Source organism: Rhinopithecus roxellana, chromosome 17, assembly GCF_007565055.1.
Source record: "Rhinopithecus roxellana isolate Shanxi Qingling chromosome 17, ASM756505v1, whole genome shotgun sequence".
In the NCBI taxonomy this organism is placed as follows: domain Eukaryota; kingdom Metazoa; phylum Chordata; class Mammalia; order Primates; family Cercopithecidae; genus Rhinopithecus; species Rhinopithecus roxellana.
The window spans coordinates 57,214,050-57,236,550 of NC_044565.1; the positions used below are offsets into that span (position 1 = coordinate 57,214,050).

A 22,501-nucleotide genomic window follows, 5' to 3' on the forward strand; every position below is an offset into this window, starting at 1 on the left:
AAATGGTTACACGAAAGGAGAGAGCAGGGACAGGAGGATCTAGGAAGCAGAGCAAAGCAGCATGCTGATCAGACTGGAGAAGACGACAGGTTCACAGAGGAGTTTTCATTCTCATCACAGCCTCAGGATTTTAAAGGAAAAAAAAAGAAATAAAATTAAGTGCCTTCCATGTTCCCTACTTTGGACCAAAATTTCCCTTGAGGCTAAAACTGGCTAGGGTCTCAGAGGGCAGAGCTTGCCCTGTCCAGCTAGTCTCCCATATGCTGAACAGCAGCAGGAAAGGGAGGGGTGGCTGACCCCGGCCTGTGCTGTGATGAACTCTGAACCAGGAAAGGGACAGAGCCACAATGGGAATGGTAGTCTGTAGGATCAGGGTCAGTAACTATAGCTAAGCCACTGCTCCCTCAGCAAAGGACACCATGATCTGTACAATGTCCTCGGTAATGCCAATCATGTTCACAGTTTTCAGTTTTGTGAGCCTCAAAATCTATTTTTTCCAGTTTACTCAGGCATTCAAGGGAAATAATTCATACCACCCACATCAGAAGAAACTGACATATAATCCTAAAAATGTGTACATTTATAAAAAGATAAAAAACTACCTTGAGAATCAAGTTGTATAGCTCCTCTGATTGACAGATCAATTTAAAAGTCAAAAGCTCTATCTGAGGACTGTTTCAGGAACATGGAATCAAAGTCACATCCACAAAATGGATGCTCAACAACCAAGCTACAAAATTCCTCACAAATTATTCTTCCAGACTCAGGGTATTTATTCAAAACACTTTCGCTAAGGCATGACAACTTCCAGCCTGAATGCCTCTCTTCCCACTATGAACACATTTTTTCAATTTCTGAGGTCCCTCCCTTTCCCGTCCCATTACTTTTCTGATTGCATATTTCAAACTACTGAAATATCTACACTTATTCATTCTCTGGTTTTAAGGTTTTCAAACAACTTTTACTTTTTTTAATAGAACCACTCTAAAAATCTAATCAATGAATAATATTAATGAGTAAAGAGTAATGCATTATTATAGCATTGACTGGCAACTAATGACCAAAAAAAATGCTAACCAGTCAAAAAGTTGAGCATATTCCAATAAGGGCCACAAAAAAAGATGTAATTTATCTTTGCAGGACCAAAAAAAAAAAAGGTCTCTAGATATTCAGTAAACAAAAACAGAAAGCCAGGGGGGAAAAATGCCTTTATTATTCAGAGTTTCACCATTTAGAAAAATGTTGCCCAAATCTAAAATTTCCCAAATACAGTGAGAACATCAGGCTCCTCTCAAACGAAAACAGCTGAATACTTTATCACCGTGCATTGATAACCATGAAAAATATGAAGTATCTTTTGGATCAATGATATGAATAATGCTTTATTTTGAATAAAGATATGAAACATGGACTCGTGTACTGTGCATCAAGTACAGTCATCCCTCAGTATATGCAGGGTTCCAGGTATATCAAAATCTACACGCACTCAAGCTCCCCAGAAGACCCTGCTGGACCCACCGATACATAAAGTCACCTACCCTATCCACAGATGTGACATTCTGCAAAGACTATTTTTGATCAGTGTTTGGTTGAACAAAATCTATGTACAAGTGGACCCACGTAGTTCAAATCCATGTTGCTCTAGGATCAGCTGTGTAAGTGATATGAAATATATGCCCTATAGATTAGCCTACACTCCCATCTTCAGTCAGTTCTTGAACAGCCAATAGGATCAGCTGTGTAAGTGATATGAAATATATGCCCTATAAATTAGCCTACACTCCCATCTTCAGTCAGTTCTTGAACAGCCAAGTGGAAGTTCTGCTGCCTGACATCCCCAGCTAAATACGTTCCACAGTTTTGAGAGTTCATCACTTCACCTCTAGAAAGAAGAAATGAGTCAATTTAGCATAATTTCAGAGCAGAGAGAAAGACTGTCCCTTTTATTTAGCCCCCAAGGTTGCAAGCTGAGGAGTACTTCGGCCACTGAGGACAAATCTAGATCCAATAAGGGAGAAAGAATGGTAAACATGTGGAGACAATATGAACTTGAAGTTGAATGGAAACTAGGGAGAAAATATCTTCCTAAAGCTGCGTATAAGACAAAAAAAATAAGAATAGCTAAAACAAATTTAAATCTGTGAATCGAGTAAGAAAATAGAGAGCCACTTTCTCTTTTCCTCTGTCATTCTGAAAAAAATTCCTTATTAATAATCCTCTTAATTATGACATTGATCCATTCAGGTCATTCAGGAAATAGGCTCTAACATGAAAATCTCAAAACCACCCACCAAAAGCTGGATATGCCTAGAGGAAAACAGAGTGAGGGGGTGAGAGAAGGAAAATTAATCCTTAAAATGGTAAAATATAAATGAATCAGAGAGTAAAAGATTTATAATACAAGCTATTTCCAGTTGAGGAATTTCTTTAAACCTTTACTCTATCACAATACATGGCTTTATATAAGCAGACCTTTCTTTCCCCTTGTGAATTTAAATTATAATAGATGCCACTAACTAGTGTCATTCTACCTGTCACTATATAACAAAATCATCTAATCCTTAAAACCTATCATTCCATGACACTAACAAAGAGTTCCATCCTTCTCTATATCTTAGCTACCCAGTGAAGAGAAGGTAACTCCCTTCAAGCAGGCCCCAAATAATTAGTGTTGCAAGATTTGAAAAGAACTGTAACCCTTTTAGGATTTGACCCTCCAAATCCGTGATATTAACTTTTGCTGAAATGTTAACATCTCAATTCTGTACTTTTGGAATGACAAAGTGGGAAAAAATGAAGAGTTTAACAAACTCTTTTACACATTACACTCTGTATACACAGTGTGCTGCACTACAATTTAAAATCAGTCCACAGTATTAATCTATTTTTAATTTATCACACTGTAATGATATCATAATTTAAAGGATAGAATAGCCTTGGAATGATGAAAATAAATAGCTGTGTGCTATCAATAAAATAAAATTAGCATTGTCAACACTCACCCTTAAGAGAGTCTCATTCTAATAATAATCATAACCAAGAGACATACCTGCTCATTTTGACTCCACTCTCCCTGTTGCTTCAGAGATGGAATCGCCCAGATGCTCAGTTTCCCTGAGAAGTGAATGGCTGCCAGGAGCATCCCATCTGGAGAAAGGCTCATCTTAAAAATTCCATCCTAAACAAGAATCATAAGGTCAGGGCAAATAAATTATGGTCAAATAGAAATAACTCAGAATTAAATGACACTCTTTAGAGGTGCCAAGTTATAAACGATCTTTAGTAACTAAGAGTTCCACCAGCTTCGTATCATTATAAATGTACTTCAGCATAGAGAAAAAGAACTCCTGACTTTAAGGAGTTTGTTATCTACTTCAGTTATAATTTATACATAACCCAAAACGCAAATATGTAAGCATTATAAATATATTTCTTCACACATCAATCACCATGAGTTCTCAACACCTTCTAAGGTTGGTCTTGACTAGACTGTCAATTCCTTAAATTTTGGGCCCAGATCTTTACAAGATTCTATATCTACACAGTGCCGAAGTATGCTATATATCACAAATAGGCCAAAAATTCATGCTGTGGAAAAGAAGGAAAGGAGTAGAAGAGAGCTAGAGAAAGAGTGCAAGAATGACGGAAACAGAAGAAGATAAAGAGGAAGAAAATGGTCCTTCACTTAAGAAATGCTATGAATGTTTACAATTTTCCAAATTTGCTGCCAAATTATCCAGTTTAAGGAATCTAATTGTTACTACAGGACAGAAAAAATTTGTAATAACTGATTTCACATAGTCAACCAAAAGGTATACAGAGAAAGAGTTATCCTTCCAATCCTTCTTGTCCAAATAACCTGTCTTTTCCTTTCTCAGATGCCACGAACCATATGAACAGAAGTTTATGAGCAGAGACATCACCTGCCACCCACCTACAATATACTCAGAAGACCTGAACAAACACTAATTGGACAGCTATTTCCTGTTCAGGCATTTATTAAGAACAGGGTCCAAGGTAGCCTGCCCACAAAGAATAAAACAGAGACCAGAAAACAGCAACCCACAACCACATCTCTTCCGAACATTTAGAAAATCTGGCAACACACAGCCCACATCCCCAGATGACAACAGAATTTGGTAGCAGATGACCCCTGAGAAGAGTCACAAACTTTCCCGTTAGTCAATGCCTGCACAGTTCACTATTACTGCTCCAGTACTGGGGTCAAATACTAGCTATATAACTGAAAATGAAACATGATTATACTGCAAATCAAAATTATTACACTTGATCCAATTCACTAAATTATATTATCAGCCTGCCCTCTGTAGACATTTAAGTCCTCAAGTCTCAAATGACTAAGGTGCTTTAGACATCAAAAACAGAACAATTTCAAGAGGTCAGGAACATTGTTGAATGAGTACATAGATGAAAAGATCAGCATCCTCTAATCACTTTAGTAAAGACTAAAATTACTTTAACTAGATATAATAGGTTAATCCCAGAATCCCACAATTAAATGTAAGATTGAAATACAAATGCTTGAAAAAGAAGAAGTAATAAAAGCAAAACTACTTCAAAGCAAAATTTTAAATCTACCACATCCCTTCTTCTGGGATCAGGGAAAGAAGTGCAAGACAAAGGGCCTGACGTCCTCCCTCCTCCAAATTAAAGTCAATAAGCTCCGTGGTTTTGTATAAGGAGGCCTCAGAAGCACAGATTTTTACCAGCCAAAAGAACTCTGCCCATTTTTCAGATTTCACAAAGGAAGAGATTAAAGTCCTGAAGGCAAAGACACTTGCCCACGATCACTCAAGGGTGCAGGGCAAACTCCAAACTAGAATGCAGATGTTTTCAATCCCAATCAGGGCACTTCCATGAGCCAGGACTGTGGTCCTCACCTGGACCCTGGCCTAGTTTCTAGTAGTCACAAGCAGGCCCCTCAGCAGAAATTATGGTCAAGTATAATTTGTTGTTTTGATCACTTGAATAATCAGTCATGTGTGATCTGTATGGTAATTCCCAGATATTATAAATGTTCCATTATACGACTCCACTGAAAGTGCTCTGAAAGCAAGAAAAAAGTTTATGAATCTCTTTAACAACAACAAAACTATACTGAATAACTTCACAATAGCAATATGACCAGGAAAGCACTGAATAAATATGTAGTTTTTTTAATTTTTAAAAAAATTCTTCCCTCTTGATGGGGTTCAGGATATGCTACTCCAAAATACAGAATATGTCATGTTGGCATCTGAGAAAACATCAGGGGCAGGAAGGTCATTCTCACCTTCCTCCCACCCTTCCTCCATGAAGCAGGTCATAAAATCCAGGAAGAATTTTCTGACCTTTTGCTAAAAGCAAGTCATGATCCTCATTCCGGAGGTGCCCTCCCCAAACCTGGCAGAAAAGAACATCCTTCTCTCTGAAGAGAGTCACAGTGAGAATGTGAACAAACAGGCCTTGCTAAGTTCCTCCCAATTTACTGCTATTAAATCATACTTATCCAACCATACGTCCACAACTATCCATTTTTCTTCTTCAAAGCTAGCATTAAAAAATGCACAGGTCGGCCAGGCACCGTGGCTCACACCTGTAATCCCAGCACTTTGGGAGGCCAAGGCGGGCGGATCACAAGGTCAGGAGATCGAGACCATCCTGGCTAACATGGTGAAACGCCATCTCTACTTAAAACACAAAAAATTAGCCAGGTGAGGTGGCGGGCGCCTGTTGTCCCACCAACTCAGGAGGCTGAGGCAGGAGAATGGCATGAACCTGGGAGGCGGAGCTTACAGTGAGCTGAGATCGCTCCACTGCACTCCAGCTTGGGCGACAGAGCAAGACTCCATCTCAAAAAAAGAAAAAGAAAAATACACAGGTTTATCCATTTCTTTGAATCTTCATTTCCTTATGAAAGCTCCCATGTCACATTACATCTATCAGTATGTTTCTCTTGCTAATCTGTGTTTTGTGATAGGAGCTTCATCTATGAATCTAAGAAAGGAAACAGAAAAGCTACTGCTCCTCCTCTACACTCGCTTCTTTCTTTCCACAAATTTAAACAATAAATTGTATTAACTAGAATGTTCCCATTTGCTTTCATATGGTGGATACTTGATCCCCTTATTTTCATTAGATGCCATGATATCCACACTGAAAATGTAGTATTTCTTTCTTGAACTATCTTATTGTAGAAATTTTCACTTACACACAAAAGTAGAAATTACAGTATAATAAATATCCACATACCCAACCTGCTTCAACAAATATTGACATTTTTCAGGCATGTTTCCTTTATCTTTCCCCAATCACCACCATGCCAGAGGATTTTAAAGCAAATCTCCGTCATTATTTTGCTTATAAATACATATCAAGTATACATTTCTTTGAAGTCCCAAGTTATCTATTGAACGTTCATGTGTATGCATAGTAAGATGATAGAGTTACTAGTAGTAATTGGATTGTAGCCACTCAAGATGCTCAAGACGCTTAGGTTATGTTGGAAATATAGTGTTTTCCTTCTGAAATAAAACTCTGCTCTTTATCTGTAGAAACGTTTATTTATTGATTTCTGAGACAGGGTCTGGCTCTGTCACCCAAGCTGTAGTGCACTGGCATGATCTTGGCTCACTGCAACCTCCCCCTCCCAGGCTCAAGTGATCCTCCCACTTCGGCCTTCTGAGTAGCCAGGACTACAGGCATGCACCACCACGCCTGGCTAACTTTTGTACTTTTTGTAGAGAGGGGGTTTTGTCATGTTGCCCATGCTGGTCTCAAACTCCTGACCTCAAGTGATCTGCCTCCCTCTGCCTCCCAAAGTGCTGAGATTACAGGTATAAGCCACTGCACCCAGTCCGTAGAAACATTTCTGAATTCCTATATAACATGCAGGGGGGTTCTGGCCCAGGGAATAATTCATCATCCCAACATTAACTGTGGACCAAAATCTCAAGCCACAGTTAGAAAATCCACGCTAAATTCTATGAACAGAGTCTGTGGTATTTGGGAGTCTGAGTGTCTGTTGATAAGTAATATGGTTTGGCTCTGTATCTGCAGCCAAATCTCATTTTGAATTATTATAATCCCCATATGTCAGGGGAGGGGCCTAGTAGGAGGTGACTGGGTCATGGGGACAGATTTTCCCCATGCTGTTCTCATGCTAGTGAGTTCCCATGAGATCTGATGGTTTAAAAGTGTGCAGCAGTTCCGCCCTCATTCTGTCTCTTTCCTACTGTTATTAAGACGTGCTTTGTTTCCCCTTCATCTTCCACCATGATTGTAAATTCCCTGAGGTCTCCCCAGCCATGTGGAACTGTGAGTCAATTAAACTTCTTTTCTTTATAAATTACCCAGTCTCAGGTAGTTCTTTATAGCAGTGTGAAAATAGACTAATACAGAGGGCAAGGGAGAGAATACCAGAGTTTGTGCCTTGGAAATGCGAGGATATGACTTTTCAAGTAACTATATATCACAATAAAAGTAAACCTCGGCCAGGCGCAGTGGCTCATGCCTGTAATCCCAGAACTTTGGGAGGCCAAAGCAGGTGGATTACCTGAGGTCAGGAGTTCAAGACCAGCCTGGTCAACATGGTGAAACTCCATCTCTACAAAAATACAAAAATTAGCCAGGCATGATGGCAAGTGTCTGTAATCTCAGCTACTTGGAAGGCTGAGGTGGGAGAATGGCTTGAACTTGGGAGGCAGAGGTTGACATGAACCGAGATTGCACCATTGCACTTCAGCCTGGGCAACACAGCAAGACTCTGGCTAAAAAAAAAAAAAAGCAAACCTCAAACATTTAAACCATGATTCCTCATACTTTATTAAAATTTCTCAGCACAAGTAATAATCTTGTTCTCTTCTTTATTTGAATTAAGAAGTTGTAAAAGCAATAAAATTCATATGTGGCTGCAATTTTCTCTTCTTTTTCTTTTTTTGCAGATGGAGTCACTCTGTCGCCCACACTGGAGTACAGTGGTGCAATCTCGGCTCACTGCAACCTCTGCCTTGAGGGTTCAAGGATTCTCCTGCCTCAGCCTCCCAAGTAGCTGGGATTACAGGCACCTGCCACCACACCAGGCTAATTTTTGTATTTTTAGCAGAGATGGGGTTTTACTATGGGGTTTGGCCAAGCTGGTTCAACTCCTGACCTCAGGTGAACCACCCACCTTGGCCTCCCAAAATGCTGGGATTACAGGCATGAGCCACCATACCCAGCCACAATTTTCACTTTAAAGTAAGTCTTAAATTTCTTTCACATTCCTCAGCTATGAATGTCATTTTTATTTTAATCATCATTTCAACAGCTGAAATGTTGGTCAACAACATTCAACTTGGCTCTGCCACTAGTAGTTATGTGACCTTAGGCACATTAGTTAACTATCATAAGTAAGAGAAACTTTCTCTTTTTGAAATAAAAATAACAACACCTATACATTATAAGATTACCCCAACGATAAAATTAGGGTGTATGTCGGTCATTTAATATACTTATCATATAACTCAGCTTTCTAAATACAGAAGTTAGTATGAAGATTGGATTCTACCTGAATCCATAACACATCTTAATCGTAAATTCCAACAACATGTCTCATTCATTTGGCACTCTTCACTTGCACTTTAGTAAGACCTTTCATATTAGGGGCATACATTGATACTTAATTCTTCTAACTTCTAAGTAGCACTTTATCTAGCCTCACTAACCACTTTATGTGCTCCGTGAGTATAGAAACTCCATTCACATTATATAAGTGCTGGACTACAGGAGCTGAAATAAGACAATAAATAGTGATGTTCCCCCAAAAAGGAGGGTATCAGGATCAAATGGACACCTGCTCCACTCCCAGTACTTAGGATAAATAGAAATCTAGGCTGGAAAAACACAGACATACGTTCCTTGAGAAAACTCCCAGGTATCTCTGATGTGTACCTCCACTTGTAATCTTCCACTTTAATTCTGCATTTTTACCGCTCTTTTTTCATTTTGCTGAGGAGGCAGCCAAAGCCCAGACACTCATGTGGGATGCCCCAGATGACCTGACAAGACTGTGGCAGCAATACAATAACTTTCCTAACACACAGGGAACATCTCTTGGCATTCACAATAAGCAATTTCCTCAATGCATTGCACAGAAAATGGTGAGTAGTCTCTTGCCAAAATGCTGACCAGGCACTTGATAAGTACTGTTCACATAAATGGAAACTGGGGGAAGTTATGCACACTTCAATAGTGGGAGACAAGAGATTCTGGAGCAATTGGCGCTCTATAAGCTCTCAGAACTAACTGGCCTGCACCCACTTGTACAGGGTAAGTCCCATACTAATATCATCAAAAACAGGTACGATCCCCTTGATAAAAGAAGACACTACCGCCTATACAGTTTTCTGCCTAAAAAAGCAAACAAAAAATCTGCATGATCTTTAAATCCAACTACTAATTTATAAGAACACATGGACACAAAAGGACAAAAGAATAAAGAAAACACCACTATGAAGATGCAATGAGTAAAATGAAAAAATAGTTTCTTCAACAAATAATTTTTAAGAGAAAAAAAGACGATATGGAGGAGGGACCAGCAGATAGAGAAAAAGAGACTTAAAACACACAGTTTTTTTTAAAAAAGCCATATTATTAGAAATGAATAATTGCATGATAAAAGTATTATTAAACAAATAAACCTAAGCCAGAATAATGGCTGCTTGTGGAGGCAGGGTGGGAACTGTGTTTGTGACAGGGTCCATGGAAGGTAGCTGGCAGAGTCCTGTTTCCGCCCTGGATAATGGTTATAAGGTTATGTACTTTTTCAGTGTCAAACAAGAAGCACTTCACACCTACTAGGATTACTAGAATAAAAGACAGATAATAACAAGTGTTGGCAAGGATGTGGAGACAATGGAAATGCCATACTCTGATATTAGGAACAGAAAGTTCCCAATATCAGAAGGTGCCGCCACCTTGGAAAACTGCCTGACAACTCCTCAAATGGCTAAACAAAGTTATCATAAGATCCAGCAATTCCACTCCAAGAAAAATTCAATGATATTTCCACAAAAGAACTTGTACACAAATGTTCACAGCAGCATTATTTATAACAGCCAAAAAGTAGAAACAACCCAAATGTCCAACTGATGAATGGATAAAGAAAACACTCTGTATGTGTGTGTGTGTATATATATATATACACACACACACACACATACACAAACACAATGGGCTATTACTCAGCAATAAAAAGAAATAAACTACTGATACATGCAACAACATGGGTGAACTTTGAAAGCATCATGCTAAGCGAAAAAAGCCAGTCACAGTGGACCACATGTTTGATAATTCTATTCATAGAGAATATCCAGAATAGGCAAATTTATTCAAACTAAAAGATTAGGAGTTGCTTACAACTTGGGGAGACAGAGTGTTGCAGGTGATAGTTAAGGGATGCAGGGGTTTTTTTTCCAGAGCAATAAGATGTTTAAAATTGATTCTTGAAATCATTGCACAGTTCTGTGAATATACTAAAAAACTCTGAATTGTATATTTTAAATGAGTAAATTGTACCACATATGAATATTTCAATAAAGCTGTCCCCAAACTGCTTATTAAACCACACATCTGTTTGATGCAATTTCCTATATCTGTATTATATTTCACAGTAAAAGCTTAGGAAGGAAGAAAGCATGGGAGAGAGGAAGGGAGAAGGGGAAACAAGAAAAGAGGAAGGGAGGAAAGGAAGAAAAGAATGAGGGAGAGAGGCAGGGAGGAAGAAGGTGCAAAAAGAAGCTAGCGGGACTCTGATTTAATTTCTCTCTGCAAAGGAGTGAGAAATTCCAGGCACTTTTCTAGGTAAAACAGATGTGACCCTAACTTCATGGAGCCATGAAATCACAGATTAGGTAAATAAACAAACTAACAAATAAATCTACATTACAAACTGTGATTACTACTATGGAAGAAAAGCACAGAGTGCTCTAAGAGAGAATAACAATAGGAACTGCATTTCAATTGAAGGACTGTAAGAGGAATCTGAGGATATGAAAATAGAGCTGATGTCCAAAGATGAGAAGAAATTAAATTAATGAGGACAAATAAGATAAAACCATTCCCAATAGAAAAAAATGGAATCCACAAAGAAACGAACGTGGCACCCTTGATGAGCTGAGATAAGGCCAACATAACTAAAAGAGAATGAGCCACTGGTATGAGATCAGTCTGCAGAGACAGTCATGGGCCAGCTTATGAAATGTCTTTTTGGATAATGTTAAGCATTTTATTCTGTCATCATTCTTAGTTCAACAGAAAGTCACTGAAGGCTTTCTTCAAGCAAGAAAGTGAGCTTATCTGATTTACATTTTTTAAGTCACTAAGGTTGCTAGGGGAACTGATTAAGTATCTGCTAACCTAGGAGAGATGAAAAATTATACGATGGTGATAGCCACGGAAGAAAAAAGAAGTAGAAAGATTCCAAGTACACTCTGAAGATGATACTGGTAGCAAAGGTGTTAGATTAGATTAGATCGGGGGATGAAGGACTGGGTGGTATCAGCAATAATTTTCAGGTATCTCCCTTTGCCAAAAGGATGGATTACTGAGGCAATCAAGTCTAAGGCAGAAATGGTTAGGGAAAGAAAAATGAGAAGCTCTCAGAGTATTGTTTTGGAAATGTTTGATTTAAAATGCCTGAAGGCTATCCTACTGAGGCTGTCAAGTGAGCAGCAGGGTATACAAATCTGACATGCAGAGAACTGGGTTACAGATGCCAGCTTAGGACTTCTTGGGATCTGAAAGGTATTGAAAATCCGAAAATACTCATATTTTATACATTAAGAAGTAAGGAATATATTGATGGTTATAGCATCCCAAAGCCACAGAACACACATTTAATTTGCTCCTACTAACACCTATGAGTAGGTATTAAAATTACTTTTAATGACAAAAAATTAGTAAAACATTTCCTTGTATTTTACTATAGTGTACTTCTATGTCATCTATAGTAACTAAGAACCAGCTCTATCAGAAGATATGTTTTTAAAAGCTTTTGTAACAAATTATTAAAGGAACTAAAATTTTACAACTTTTTCCCCTAAATATAGTATACCTTTCCTCCACTGATTTGCTGTAACTAATCTGCCTGCAAAATCGGTGATCGGTAAAAACATTTACTGAGTGTATAAAGTACATGTAGGAGTGTACAGAAATGGGAAGTAGCTCACCCATTCTCCACTAAGTTATTCCAACTTTCCCCTCTGGAGGGCCCATAAAAGAACATGGCAGCAATATAGTATCAAACTACTACAGATGCTAGAGTTCCACTTGCTATAAAACCTCACTTAATTTTTCTAATCTGATTCTAATCTATAAAATTTGGATAATACTATACCTTTTGGGTTGTGAGATTTAAAAGATAATTAAAATATATATGTTTATCTCAATAAAAATATGTATACATATACACAGTGTCTGCATATAAACATTTAAAATGGGACTATTCAAAAAATAACAGATGCTGGCAAGGTTGTAGAGAAAAAGAAATGCTTACACACTGCTAGTAGGAGCGTACATTAGTTCAACCATTGTGGAACACAGTGTGGCAATTCCTCAAAGACCTAAAAACAGAAATACCATTCCAACCAGTAATCCCATTACTGGGTGATATGGTTTGGATCTGTGTCCCCACCCAAATCTCATGTCAAATTGGAGGAGCAGCCTGATGGGAGGTGACTGAATCATGGGGGTAGATTTCCCCTTGGTGTTCTCATGATAGTGAGTTCTCACAAGATCTGATGGTTTAAAAGTGTGTGGCACTTCTCCATTTGCACGCTGTCTCTCTCCTGCTCCACCATGGTCAAGATATGTTGTTTCCTTCCTCTTCCCCGTCCACCATGACTGTAAGTTTCCAGAGGCCTCCCGGGCATGCTTCTTGTTAAGTCTGCAGAACTGTGAGTCAATTAAATCTCTTTTCTTCATAAATTACCCAGTCTCAGGTAGTTACTTTTTATTTATTTATTTATTTATTTTGAGATAGTCTTGCTCCATCACCCAGGCTGGAATGCAGTGGCGCGATTCTTGGCTCACTGTAACCTCTACCTCCTGGGTTCAAACAATCCTCCCACCTCAGCTTCCCAAGTAGGTGAAATGACAAGTGTGTACCACCACACTCGGGTATTTTTTTGTATTTTTAGTAAAAAAGGGGTTTCACCATGTTGGCCAGGCTGGTCTCAAACTCCTGACCTCAAGTGATCTGCCTGCCTCAGCCTCCCAAGTGCTAGGATTACAGGCGTGAGTCACTGCGTCCAGCCTCAGGTAGTTCTTAATAGCAGTGTGAGAATGGACTAATACCCTGGGGAATATAAATTGTTCTGTCATAAAGCCATATGCACACATATGTTCACTGCAGCACTACTCACAATAGCAAAGACATGGAATAAACCTAAATGCCCATCAGTGATAGACTGCATAAAGAAAATGTGGTACATACATGGAATACTATGCAGCCACAAAAAAGAACAACATTATGTCCTATACAGCAACATGGAGCTGGAGGCCATTATCCTCAGAAAACTAATGCAGGAACTAATGCAGGAACAACCAAATACCACATGTTCTTACTTGTAAGTAGGAGCTAAATGACAAGAACACAAGGACACACAGAGGGGAACAACACATACTGAGGCTTATGAGCAGGTGGAGGGTGGGAGGAGGGAGAGGATGAAGAAAAACAACTAATGGGACTAGGCCTAATATCTGGGTGATGAAATAATCTGTACAACAAACTCTCATGACACAAGGTTACCTATATAATAAACCGCACGTGTACCCCTGAACTTACAATAAGTTAAATTTTTTTAAAAAAGTAAAATTTTAAAAAGTAAAATGAGACTATTTTAAAACATTTTGATTGAGAAGGCACAGTCATCTTTTATTAAGGAAAACTGCACGAATTGTTAAAATATGAACACAAAGAAATTGTCATGAAATACAGCTTGATAGCAAAGACTGAATATCACTTGTATCTGCTGCAATCCACTCTATTCCACCAGCTCCAATATCCATTTGTTCTTTCTTCATTAAAAATACTATTAAAGGCTGGGCATGGTGGCTCACGCCTGTAATCCCAGCACTTTGGGAGGCTGAGGCGGGTGGATCACAAGATCAGGGGATTGAGACCACCTTGGCTAACACGGTGAAACCCAGTCTCTACAAAAAAACACAAAAAATTAGCCGGGCGTGGTTGTGGGCGCCTGTGGTCCCAGATACTTGGGAGGCTGAGGCAGGAGAATGGCATGAAGCTCGAGGCAGAGCTTGCAGTGAGCCAAGATGGCCTGGGCGACAGAGCGAGACTCCATCTCAAACAAACAAAAATAAACTATTAACACTTTTCTACTACTGGTAGCAATAATTGGAGAATGAGTTGTACTTTCTCTCAAACATTGCAATAAAACTTCCTAACTAACTGCCCTTTCCAAGACAGGGTTTTTAAGAATGTTAAACATCAGACCTTTGTACTGAAATTAATCACCTGTCATCTAATTTAATAGTCAATTAAAAATGAGTTATTTACCATTTCCTGTAACTTTCAAATACATAAACTGTATTAAAAAGAAAGTAGTTTTCTAGTGCATACGTTCAAAACATTCTGAAGTACTACATATTCTTAAAGAAAAAATACTCAGATCAATAAAAGGCAAATTTATAAGTGCTGCTCTTCCAACATTCCACAAGTATTTATTGAATATTATATATTCAATATTAAATATTAGGTGCTAGGCATTGTTTTACACTGTAGGAAGTCAGCAATGAACAAAACAAACATAAATCCCCACCCTCAAGAAGTTTACTAGATATTCTAGCCCATTATATTTTAGAAGTCCGACACAAACACACACACACACAAAATTAGAAACCTATCCTTCAAATCAAAACAAAGTCAGCCTCAAAAGCCCGATTAATAACCTGTGACAAAAACACTGTAAATGCATGAAGGAAAGAAAAAAGCTTTTTGGAAAAGTAAAAATAAAAAATTCCGAGCCAATATCCTTTATAAAATAATATAAATAATTCTTATTTTTAATATACTCTTCTAAAAAATAATACTGGCCAGACGTGGTGGCTCACGCCTGTAATGCCAGCACTTTGGGAGACCAAGTCCGGCAGATCATGAGGTCAGGAGAACCAGATCACCCTGGCTAACATGGTGAAACCCCGTCTCTACTAAAAATACAAAAAAATTAGCCAGGTGTGGTGGCAGGCGCCTGTAGTCTCAGCTACTCAGGAGGCTGAGGCAGGAGAATGGTGTGAACCCGGGAGGTGGAGTTTGCAGTGAGCCGAGATCGCACCACTGCACTCCAGCCTGGGCAACAGAGCGAGACTCTGTCTCAAAAAAAAAAAAAAAAAAAAAAAAAAGATAATATTATATGCCAGACAATGAGAAGCTATTTTTTAAAGCCACGTAAGTTTTGGGTATAACAAACCACAATTCAAAAAGAACCTGTGGACTACTAATTATTAATTCTATAATTCAGGATATAAAGAAATTAACAGAGATAACAGCAGTCACCATTATTATTTGCTGAGTATCTGCAATATGACAATCACTGTCTTAGCTATTTTATGTATATTACCTCTAATACTATACAATCTCAGTGTTGTTACTTTAGAGTCTCATAAGTAAATTTTTTAAATGAACTAAATATTCATAATATGGTTATACAGGAAAGCAGGCCCATTTTGTAAAGATATTAGTAGTTAAGACAAACTTTTGGCCGGGCGCGGTGGCTCAAGCCTGTAATCCCAGCACTTTGGGAGGCCGAGACGGGCGGATCACGAGGTCAGGAGATCGAGACCATCCTGGCTAACACGGTGAAACCCCGTCTCTACTAAAAATACAAAAACTAGCCGGGCGAAGTGGCGGGCGCCTGTAGTCCCAGCTACTCGGGAGGCTGAGGCAGGAGAATGGCGTAAACCCGGGAGGCGGAGCTTGCAGTGAGCTGAGATCCGGCCACTGCACTCCAGCCCCGGCGACAGAGTGAGACTCTGCCTCAAAAAAAAAAAAAAAAAAAGACGAACTTTTTTTTTTTGAGACAGGGTCTCACTCTGTCCCCCAAGTTGGAGTGCAGTGGCACAATCATGACTCACTGCAGCCTCGACCTCCTGGGCTTAAGTGATCCTCCCACCTCAGTCTCCCGAAGAACTGGGATAACAGGTGTAAGCCACCACCCCAGGCTAAGAGGAACAGATTTTAAGAGAAAAATAATTGCTGCCAAACTTGAGTGGTAAAATAGATGATTCTTTCTAAGATATTAAGTAATTTATCATCTCAGCTACTTTGAAACACATCTTGGTTTCTGTTTCTTCCAAATTACCAACTAAAGGTTTAAGACAATAACCAACTAGAAGTGGTGAAAACAAGCACTGGATGACAAACCAACAGAAGACCAAACACATCTCTGACACTATCTGGATAGGTGAGTTTAGGCACACATTTCTCCTGAGGCCTTAATCTCTTCATCAATAAACAGTAGGCATCATAATGCCAGCGTAGGTGATGCAAACTTCCTGTGAGATCCTGTGAAAATACTTGTCAAAGTGTTCACAATAATAAGGAATTATTAGATAAGCCCTATGAGCTCTTTCAGCTCTAAAATTATAGTACAGTCATGTATCACTTAAGAACAGGGAGAGGTTCTGCAAAATGCGTCATTGGGTGATTTCGTCGTTGTGAAAACATCATACACAGAGTGCAGTTACACAAATCTAGATGGGATAGCCTACTACGCACCTAGGCTGGGTGGTATAGCCTGTTGCTCCTAGGCCACAAATCTGCTCAGCATGCTACTCTACTGAATACTCTGGGCAACTGGAGCACAATGGTATTTGTGTATCTAAAAACAGAAAAGGTACAGTAAATGGTATAAAAGGTAACAAATGCCTGTACAGGGCATTTACCATGAATGGAGCTTGCAGAACTAGAAGTTGCTTTGGGTGAGTGAGTGAGTGAGTGAGTGAGTGAGTGAGTGAGTGAGTGGCAAGTGAAGGGGAAGGCCTAGGATAGGACATTACTGCACACTACTGTAGACTTTAGAAACACTGTACACTTAGGCTCTACTACATTCATTTTATAAACTTTCTTTCTTCAATAATAAACTAGCCTCTTACTGTAACTTTTTTACTTTATAAACTTCGTATTTTTTTACCTTTTTGACTTCCGTGATAACATTAGCTTAAAACACAAACACGTTGTACATACATCTGTATTAAAAAATTTTTCTTTCTTTACATTTTTGTACTATAAACTTTTGCATTTTATTTTATACTTTTACTTTTTTAAACACTTTTGTTAAAAGCTAAAACACAAATACACACATCAGCCTAAGCCAACCCAGGGTCAGGATCATCAATATTACTGTCTTCTACCTCCACATCTTGTCCCACTGGAAGGTCTTCAGGGATGGTAATACTCACGGAGTTGTAATCTCCCATGATAAGAATGCCTTCCCCTGCAATGCCTGAAGAACCTGCCTAAGGATGTTTTATAGTTAACTTTTTTTTTAAATAAGTAGAAGAAGTACTCTCTAAAATAATGATTAAAAAGTACAGTACAGTCAAGCCCTCCATATCCGCAGGTTCCACATCCTCTGATTCAACCAACCGTGGATTGAAACTACAGCATTTGAGGGATATAGCATCTGCAGATATGGAGGCCTGACTTTTCACGTCAGCAGGTTCTACCGGGAAAGAAATTGATTAGATTATTTGATTTTCCCCCAAGACAGGAGTATGATTTGATTCGCCTACAAGACAAGAGTATGATTTGATTCCCCAGTGTAGATCCAGACACTTGTGAAAGTCAAACAGAGAAACAAATGTAACCACCTCGCAGAGGCAGTTCCTGAGTATCACTGATATTCATCTGGATGTAACTGTCTAACATCCTTGCCATGGATCCATGCTTTTCCAGCTAAGTAACAAGACAGTAAAACAATGGTACTTAAAACCCAGGGTCAAGAGGCGCATTTCTTCTTGGAGCATCAGTAATCTCAGATTTGGGGAAGAATTTTTTTTTAATATTAAGCCAGAGAAGGATATATTATGAACAATAATGCAAAATTCACAAGATTTGTAAAGATAAAATACGAAATTCAAAGATATATATATAATGCTTCTAGGAGAATTCCTTGAGCTATATTCCCAGACCCCCAAGAGGGCTGAGTATATCCTCTATAATTATTTTTCTTTTAAGATAAGGTTGATACACAGTAAAATATACAAATCTTCAGCAACAGCTCTATGAATTCTTACTAATGCATACAGCCACATAGTGTACATGAACACACTCAGATGAAGATACAAAAAATTCGAGGTTCATTCAGCTTTGACCTTAAAGGTACTTCCAGGTAAAAATATTTGAGAAGCCCACCATAGTTAAGCCAATTTGCGTTACCTGTTCTTGTCCCTGGCGACTGTAAAACTTGATGCTTAACATCCTTAATAATCCCAGTGTCTTCGGTGCCTGCGAAATAAATGCATCATACGAAGAAAGATTATTGAAATGACTTATCATTGTAAAATGTCCTTTTATAATGAAATGGAAACCATAGCAAATTTAGTATTTTTTTAAATGATTAAAGAAAATCACCAATAAGGTGTCAAGGATCTTGGTGAGATTGTTTTTGTTTAGAAAAAAAAAATCCACCAAGTGGTACAATCTTACAAAATACCTCCATGATCAAATGCTTTTTTAACTATATAATCAGTAAAATTTATGCAAATCAGAATCCACTGAACGCTCTTCTCAAGTAAGGCTGCCCAAGGTTGCCATTTTATCCTAACATCAGTATGGAAAAAGCAAAAACTTCCCAAAGAAATTTAATCTATTAACAATTGATTCTACGCTTGAAAAACACCAAAAAAGAAAAAAAACACTTCATCTTTAGAAATCAGTGAATAAAATAACTTAACATAACACATGACAATTTTTGTCTTTAGACTTAGAAAGCATATTTTTTTAATGGAAAATAACATTGTAGAGGATGTGGGGAATCTGGAACCCTCATACACTACTGATGGGAACATAAAACCGTACAGTCACCATGGAAGATTTTTGGTGGTTCCTCAAAAACTTAAACACAAAACTAACATGTGACCCAGGAATTCCACCCAAGATTTATACACAAAAGAATTGAAAACAAGCATTCAAACAAATATTTGTACATGAATGTTCACAGCAACAATATTCACAATAGCCAGAACTTCTGAGTTGAAAACATTAGGGACGGCCTTGATACACATCTCCAAATACTTCCTCCAAAAAAATTAAGAACACGAAAGTGAGATAAATCTACACAAAAACCATGCTCTCAGCTTAGCCTGAAGATAGAGAATAACCCAAATTTTACAGTAATTGTAAGCAAAAAGAAATAAATTACCAAATCCCAGTGTGTCATCTCCATTGCTCCTGCTAAAACCTATGTCCCCACTCACCCCCACTGTGACCTGCCACAAGGTGTGGGGGTGAGCAAAAGCAAACTGAAAAACACCCAGGGAGGACAGAGGGGAGCTAGCAAAATGGCTAAGGTCCATTTAAAACCAAAACCACCACCAAAAAGACCAAGTCCACTCTGAAAATACTATAACAGCATCCAGGTTGATCAGACATGGCCTACAGGGAAGGGACCTAAGTGTGGGCATGATGTGAAGAGGCAGGCTTCCAAACACAGAGCTTCTGAGGGAGAAAAATGGCAAATAGGAAGAAGTGCCTTTTGCCAAAGGGGTGGCAAAGGGGAAAGGAAGCAAAGGGGCAAATGTAGTGTGCAGCAAGACAATAGACAACCACCACATCAGAGGATCCACGCCCCCTCCTGCCACCAAAACAAAACCAAAAAAATCTAGTAAGGTATTTGAACTTTGCTATACTGACAAAAGAAGGCACCATTAACTTACGAATCTTGTAAAGTATTCCAATATCATAAAAATGAACAAGAAAGAGATTCACAAACACTTTGCAGACATGAGAAGACAAAAGTCAACACGTATCAACAAAGGGAAATTATGGCTGAAAAAACAATCATGAAGCAAAAGAAAACTTGAACATAGCACTCCAAATGGAATTAAATATAGTCAGACAAGCATTTGAGAATGTGGACAACTTGAAAAACCATCAAAAAAAGTCAGTAACTGAGAATAGAACTGGACAAAAAAAAGTGAAAAAGAATTAATAATAAAAAGCTCAATAAATTCAGGAAAGAAATATAAGAAAAAGACAAAATTATCTAAAAAATAAAGCATACAAGGTACTCAAAGGATAATTTAACAAGGGGCTTTAAAGGAAGACATGAAAACAATGAAAAAATGAAAATGAGTTAAGAAGTGAAAAGGAAATGAGATAAAAGGAAGAGGTAAAAAGAGTAAAGAAAAACTACTGGAAACAGAATATAGTAAAAAGCAGTAACATTTGGATTGCCATAGAATCTGAGGAAGATAAACAAAACCAAAGCATAGAATATTTAAACTATAATCCACGAAAACTCTACAGAAACAGAAAATGGAAAAAATAGAAATAGAAAAAACTGAATCTACACACTAAAAGAACCAATGCATACCTAGGAAATTTAAACTCAGAGTGATCAATTACAATATCCTAGGAAGCTATTAGATTTCAAAGATAAAGAAAATAAAGACCTGCAAGAAAAACTGACTAATAACATACGAAGGGTAAATAATTTGATTGCATCAGACTTTTTAAACCCCACATACAAAGCAAAACAAGAGTAGCATTTTTTAAAAGTTTAATGAAAGAAAAGGCGAACCAAGGATTTTATATCCAGACAAGTCTTCCCTCAAATATCAAGGCTATGGCAAAACAGTTTTGAACATAAAATACAAAAACTTAAGAAACTCATCACCTATGATCCCTTCTCAAAACACACTAGGAAATAACTTCATCCAACCACAAGACGACTGGGAAAACTTCAGCAAAAGAACTGAGTAAGCATTTTAAAGTACATAAATAAATGACTAAGACTAAAGAAAGCTGGGAAGAAAAGTAGACACCAATGTATAAATATTATGTATGTGACAATGCAGAAATAAAACAACAAAAAAGAGAAAGAGGAAAGCAGAATAAGCTGGGTTTTGTATAAGCAATTAGTAGAAATGAAAGAATACCAAGAAAACAAACTCGTAAAATGCTGGAAGACACTGATAATATCAATAAGGATAGTTTCCATGAAATGATGGAGGCAAATCTCCATTCAAGTGAATTCAAGAGAGAATGGAAGAAGAGGAATTGGAAACAAGTACAGACAACTCTTGAACATTGTAAGGAAAGGAAAAGAAATGGGATGGTAGCTAGAGGGCAAAGTGGAGTTTGAAGAGTTTTTGTGACAGGAAAAATAAAAGCATGCTATATGCTGATTAACCTAAGAGATAACAAAATTCCTGATGTAAGAGGAATATCCTTCAATAAACAAGAGTGGGAGATCTAGTGGACAAACACAGGGGTTGGCTTTAGCCGGAGCAAGGACAGTTCTCTGTCTGGACAAGAGAAAAGTTACAGTACACAGGCACACCTGCCGGCAGGCTGTGGGATCCTACAGAAGTATTCCTCCTGATTACTTCTATTTTTTCAGGGAAATAGGATTTCTCATGGAAATAGGATTTCAAAAAGTCTATGTTCTTTCCACAACAACCTTCTATATTGAAAAAGCAGCAGCAGCAGCAGCAATAATAAAAATTCAGTCAACTTTGTTAATTCTTACAGTTTTCCAAGATTTTGATCTTAGAAACACAGACAACAATAACACTGTAGATCATCTTACAGTTTATCAAATGCCTTCACAGTGGCAAGGGATAAGGTGGAATTCAAACACCAGCCTTCTGACTCCACAGCCTGAGTCCTTCCTTTGTCCCAGCTACTGAATTCTAATCCGGTACCTGTTTTAGCTTATTGCATTTATTTGAGACATAGCTGTTCTTTCAACATGCAATGAATCCCTTGAGGGCTGCTACCAGTAATTTTATATTCCTATACCTGGAGCAGTGATTAAATGTTGAACAAATGAATAAATAAAACTATCTCACATAGATGACACTAACATTAATTTGGAAACTTGGGTCAATGTACATAGTGAATTTTGCATAGTCTGCTTTACAACCTAGCAGCTTTGTGAGAGGCTACGATGTATGTGTCAGCAGCATTTTTCAGTCAATACCTACACCAAGACAACCGAAACCTTAAACAAACAGTAAGAGGAGGTTCGATGAGAACAATGTCTGCTGCCTGACAAAAAGAGCTAATCCCATAACCTCAAATTATTTTGAGGTAAGGGAAGGCTATGCAGAATGATTGTAAGTTTAGCTGCAAGACACAGCCACTAACATAATTAAAATACACTTGCAGCATTTAAAGAGGTTAATCATACAGCAGAGCATTCAATTTGCAATTCAATATTTTTCCCACTTATTTTGTCAGTGCACAAGCAATTTTCTTTTAAAAGACTTCAATATC

The 22,501-nt window shown here is 38.1% G+C and overlaps 1 protein-coding gene across 2 annotated transcripts in view; it reads right to left on the bottom strand.

Moving 5' to 3' along the window:
* NBAS (NBAS subunit of NRZ tethering complex) overlaps positions 1 to 22,501 on the bottom strand; it is a 459,930-nt gene that overhangs the window by 380,126 nt on the left and 57,303 nt on the right. For both annotated transcript variants that reach the window (XM_030921163.1, XM_010354668.2), the window contains exons 11-12: positions 18,437 to 18,505; positions 3,050 to 3,178 (exon numbers count right to left, since the gene is read on the bottom strand). In XM_030921163.1, the coding sequence (XP_030777023.1) occupies positions 3,050 to 3,178; positions 18,437 to 18,505 (198 nt within the window). The remainder of the gene's footprint in view (positions 1 to 3,049; positions 3,179 to 18,436; positions 18,506 to 22,501) is intronic.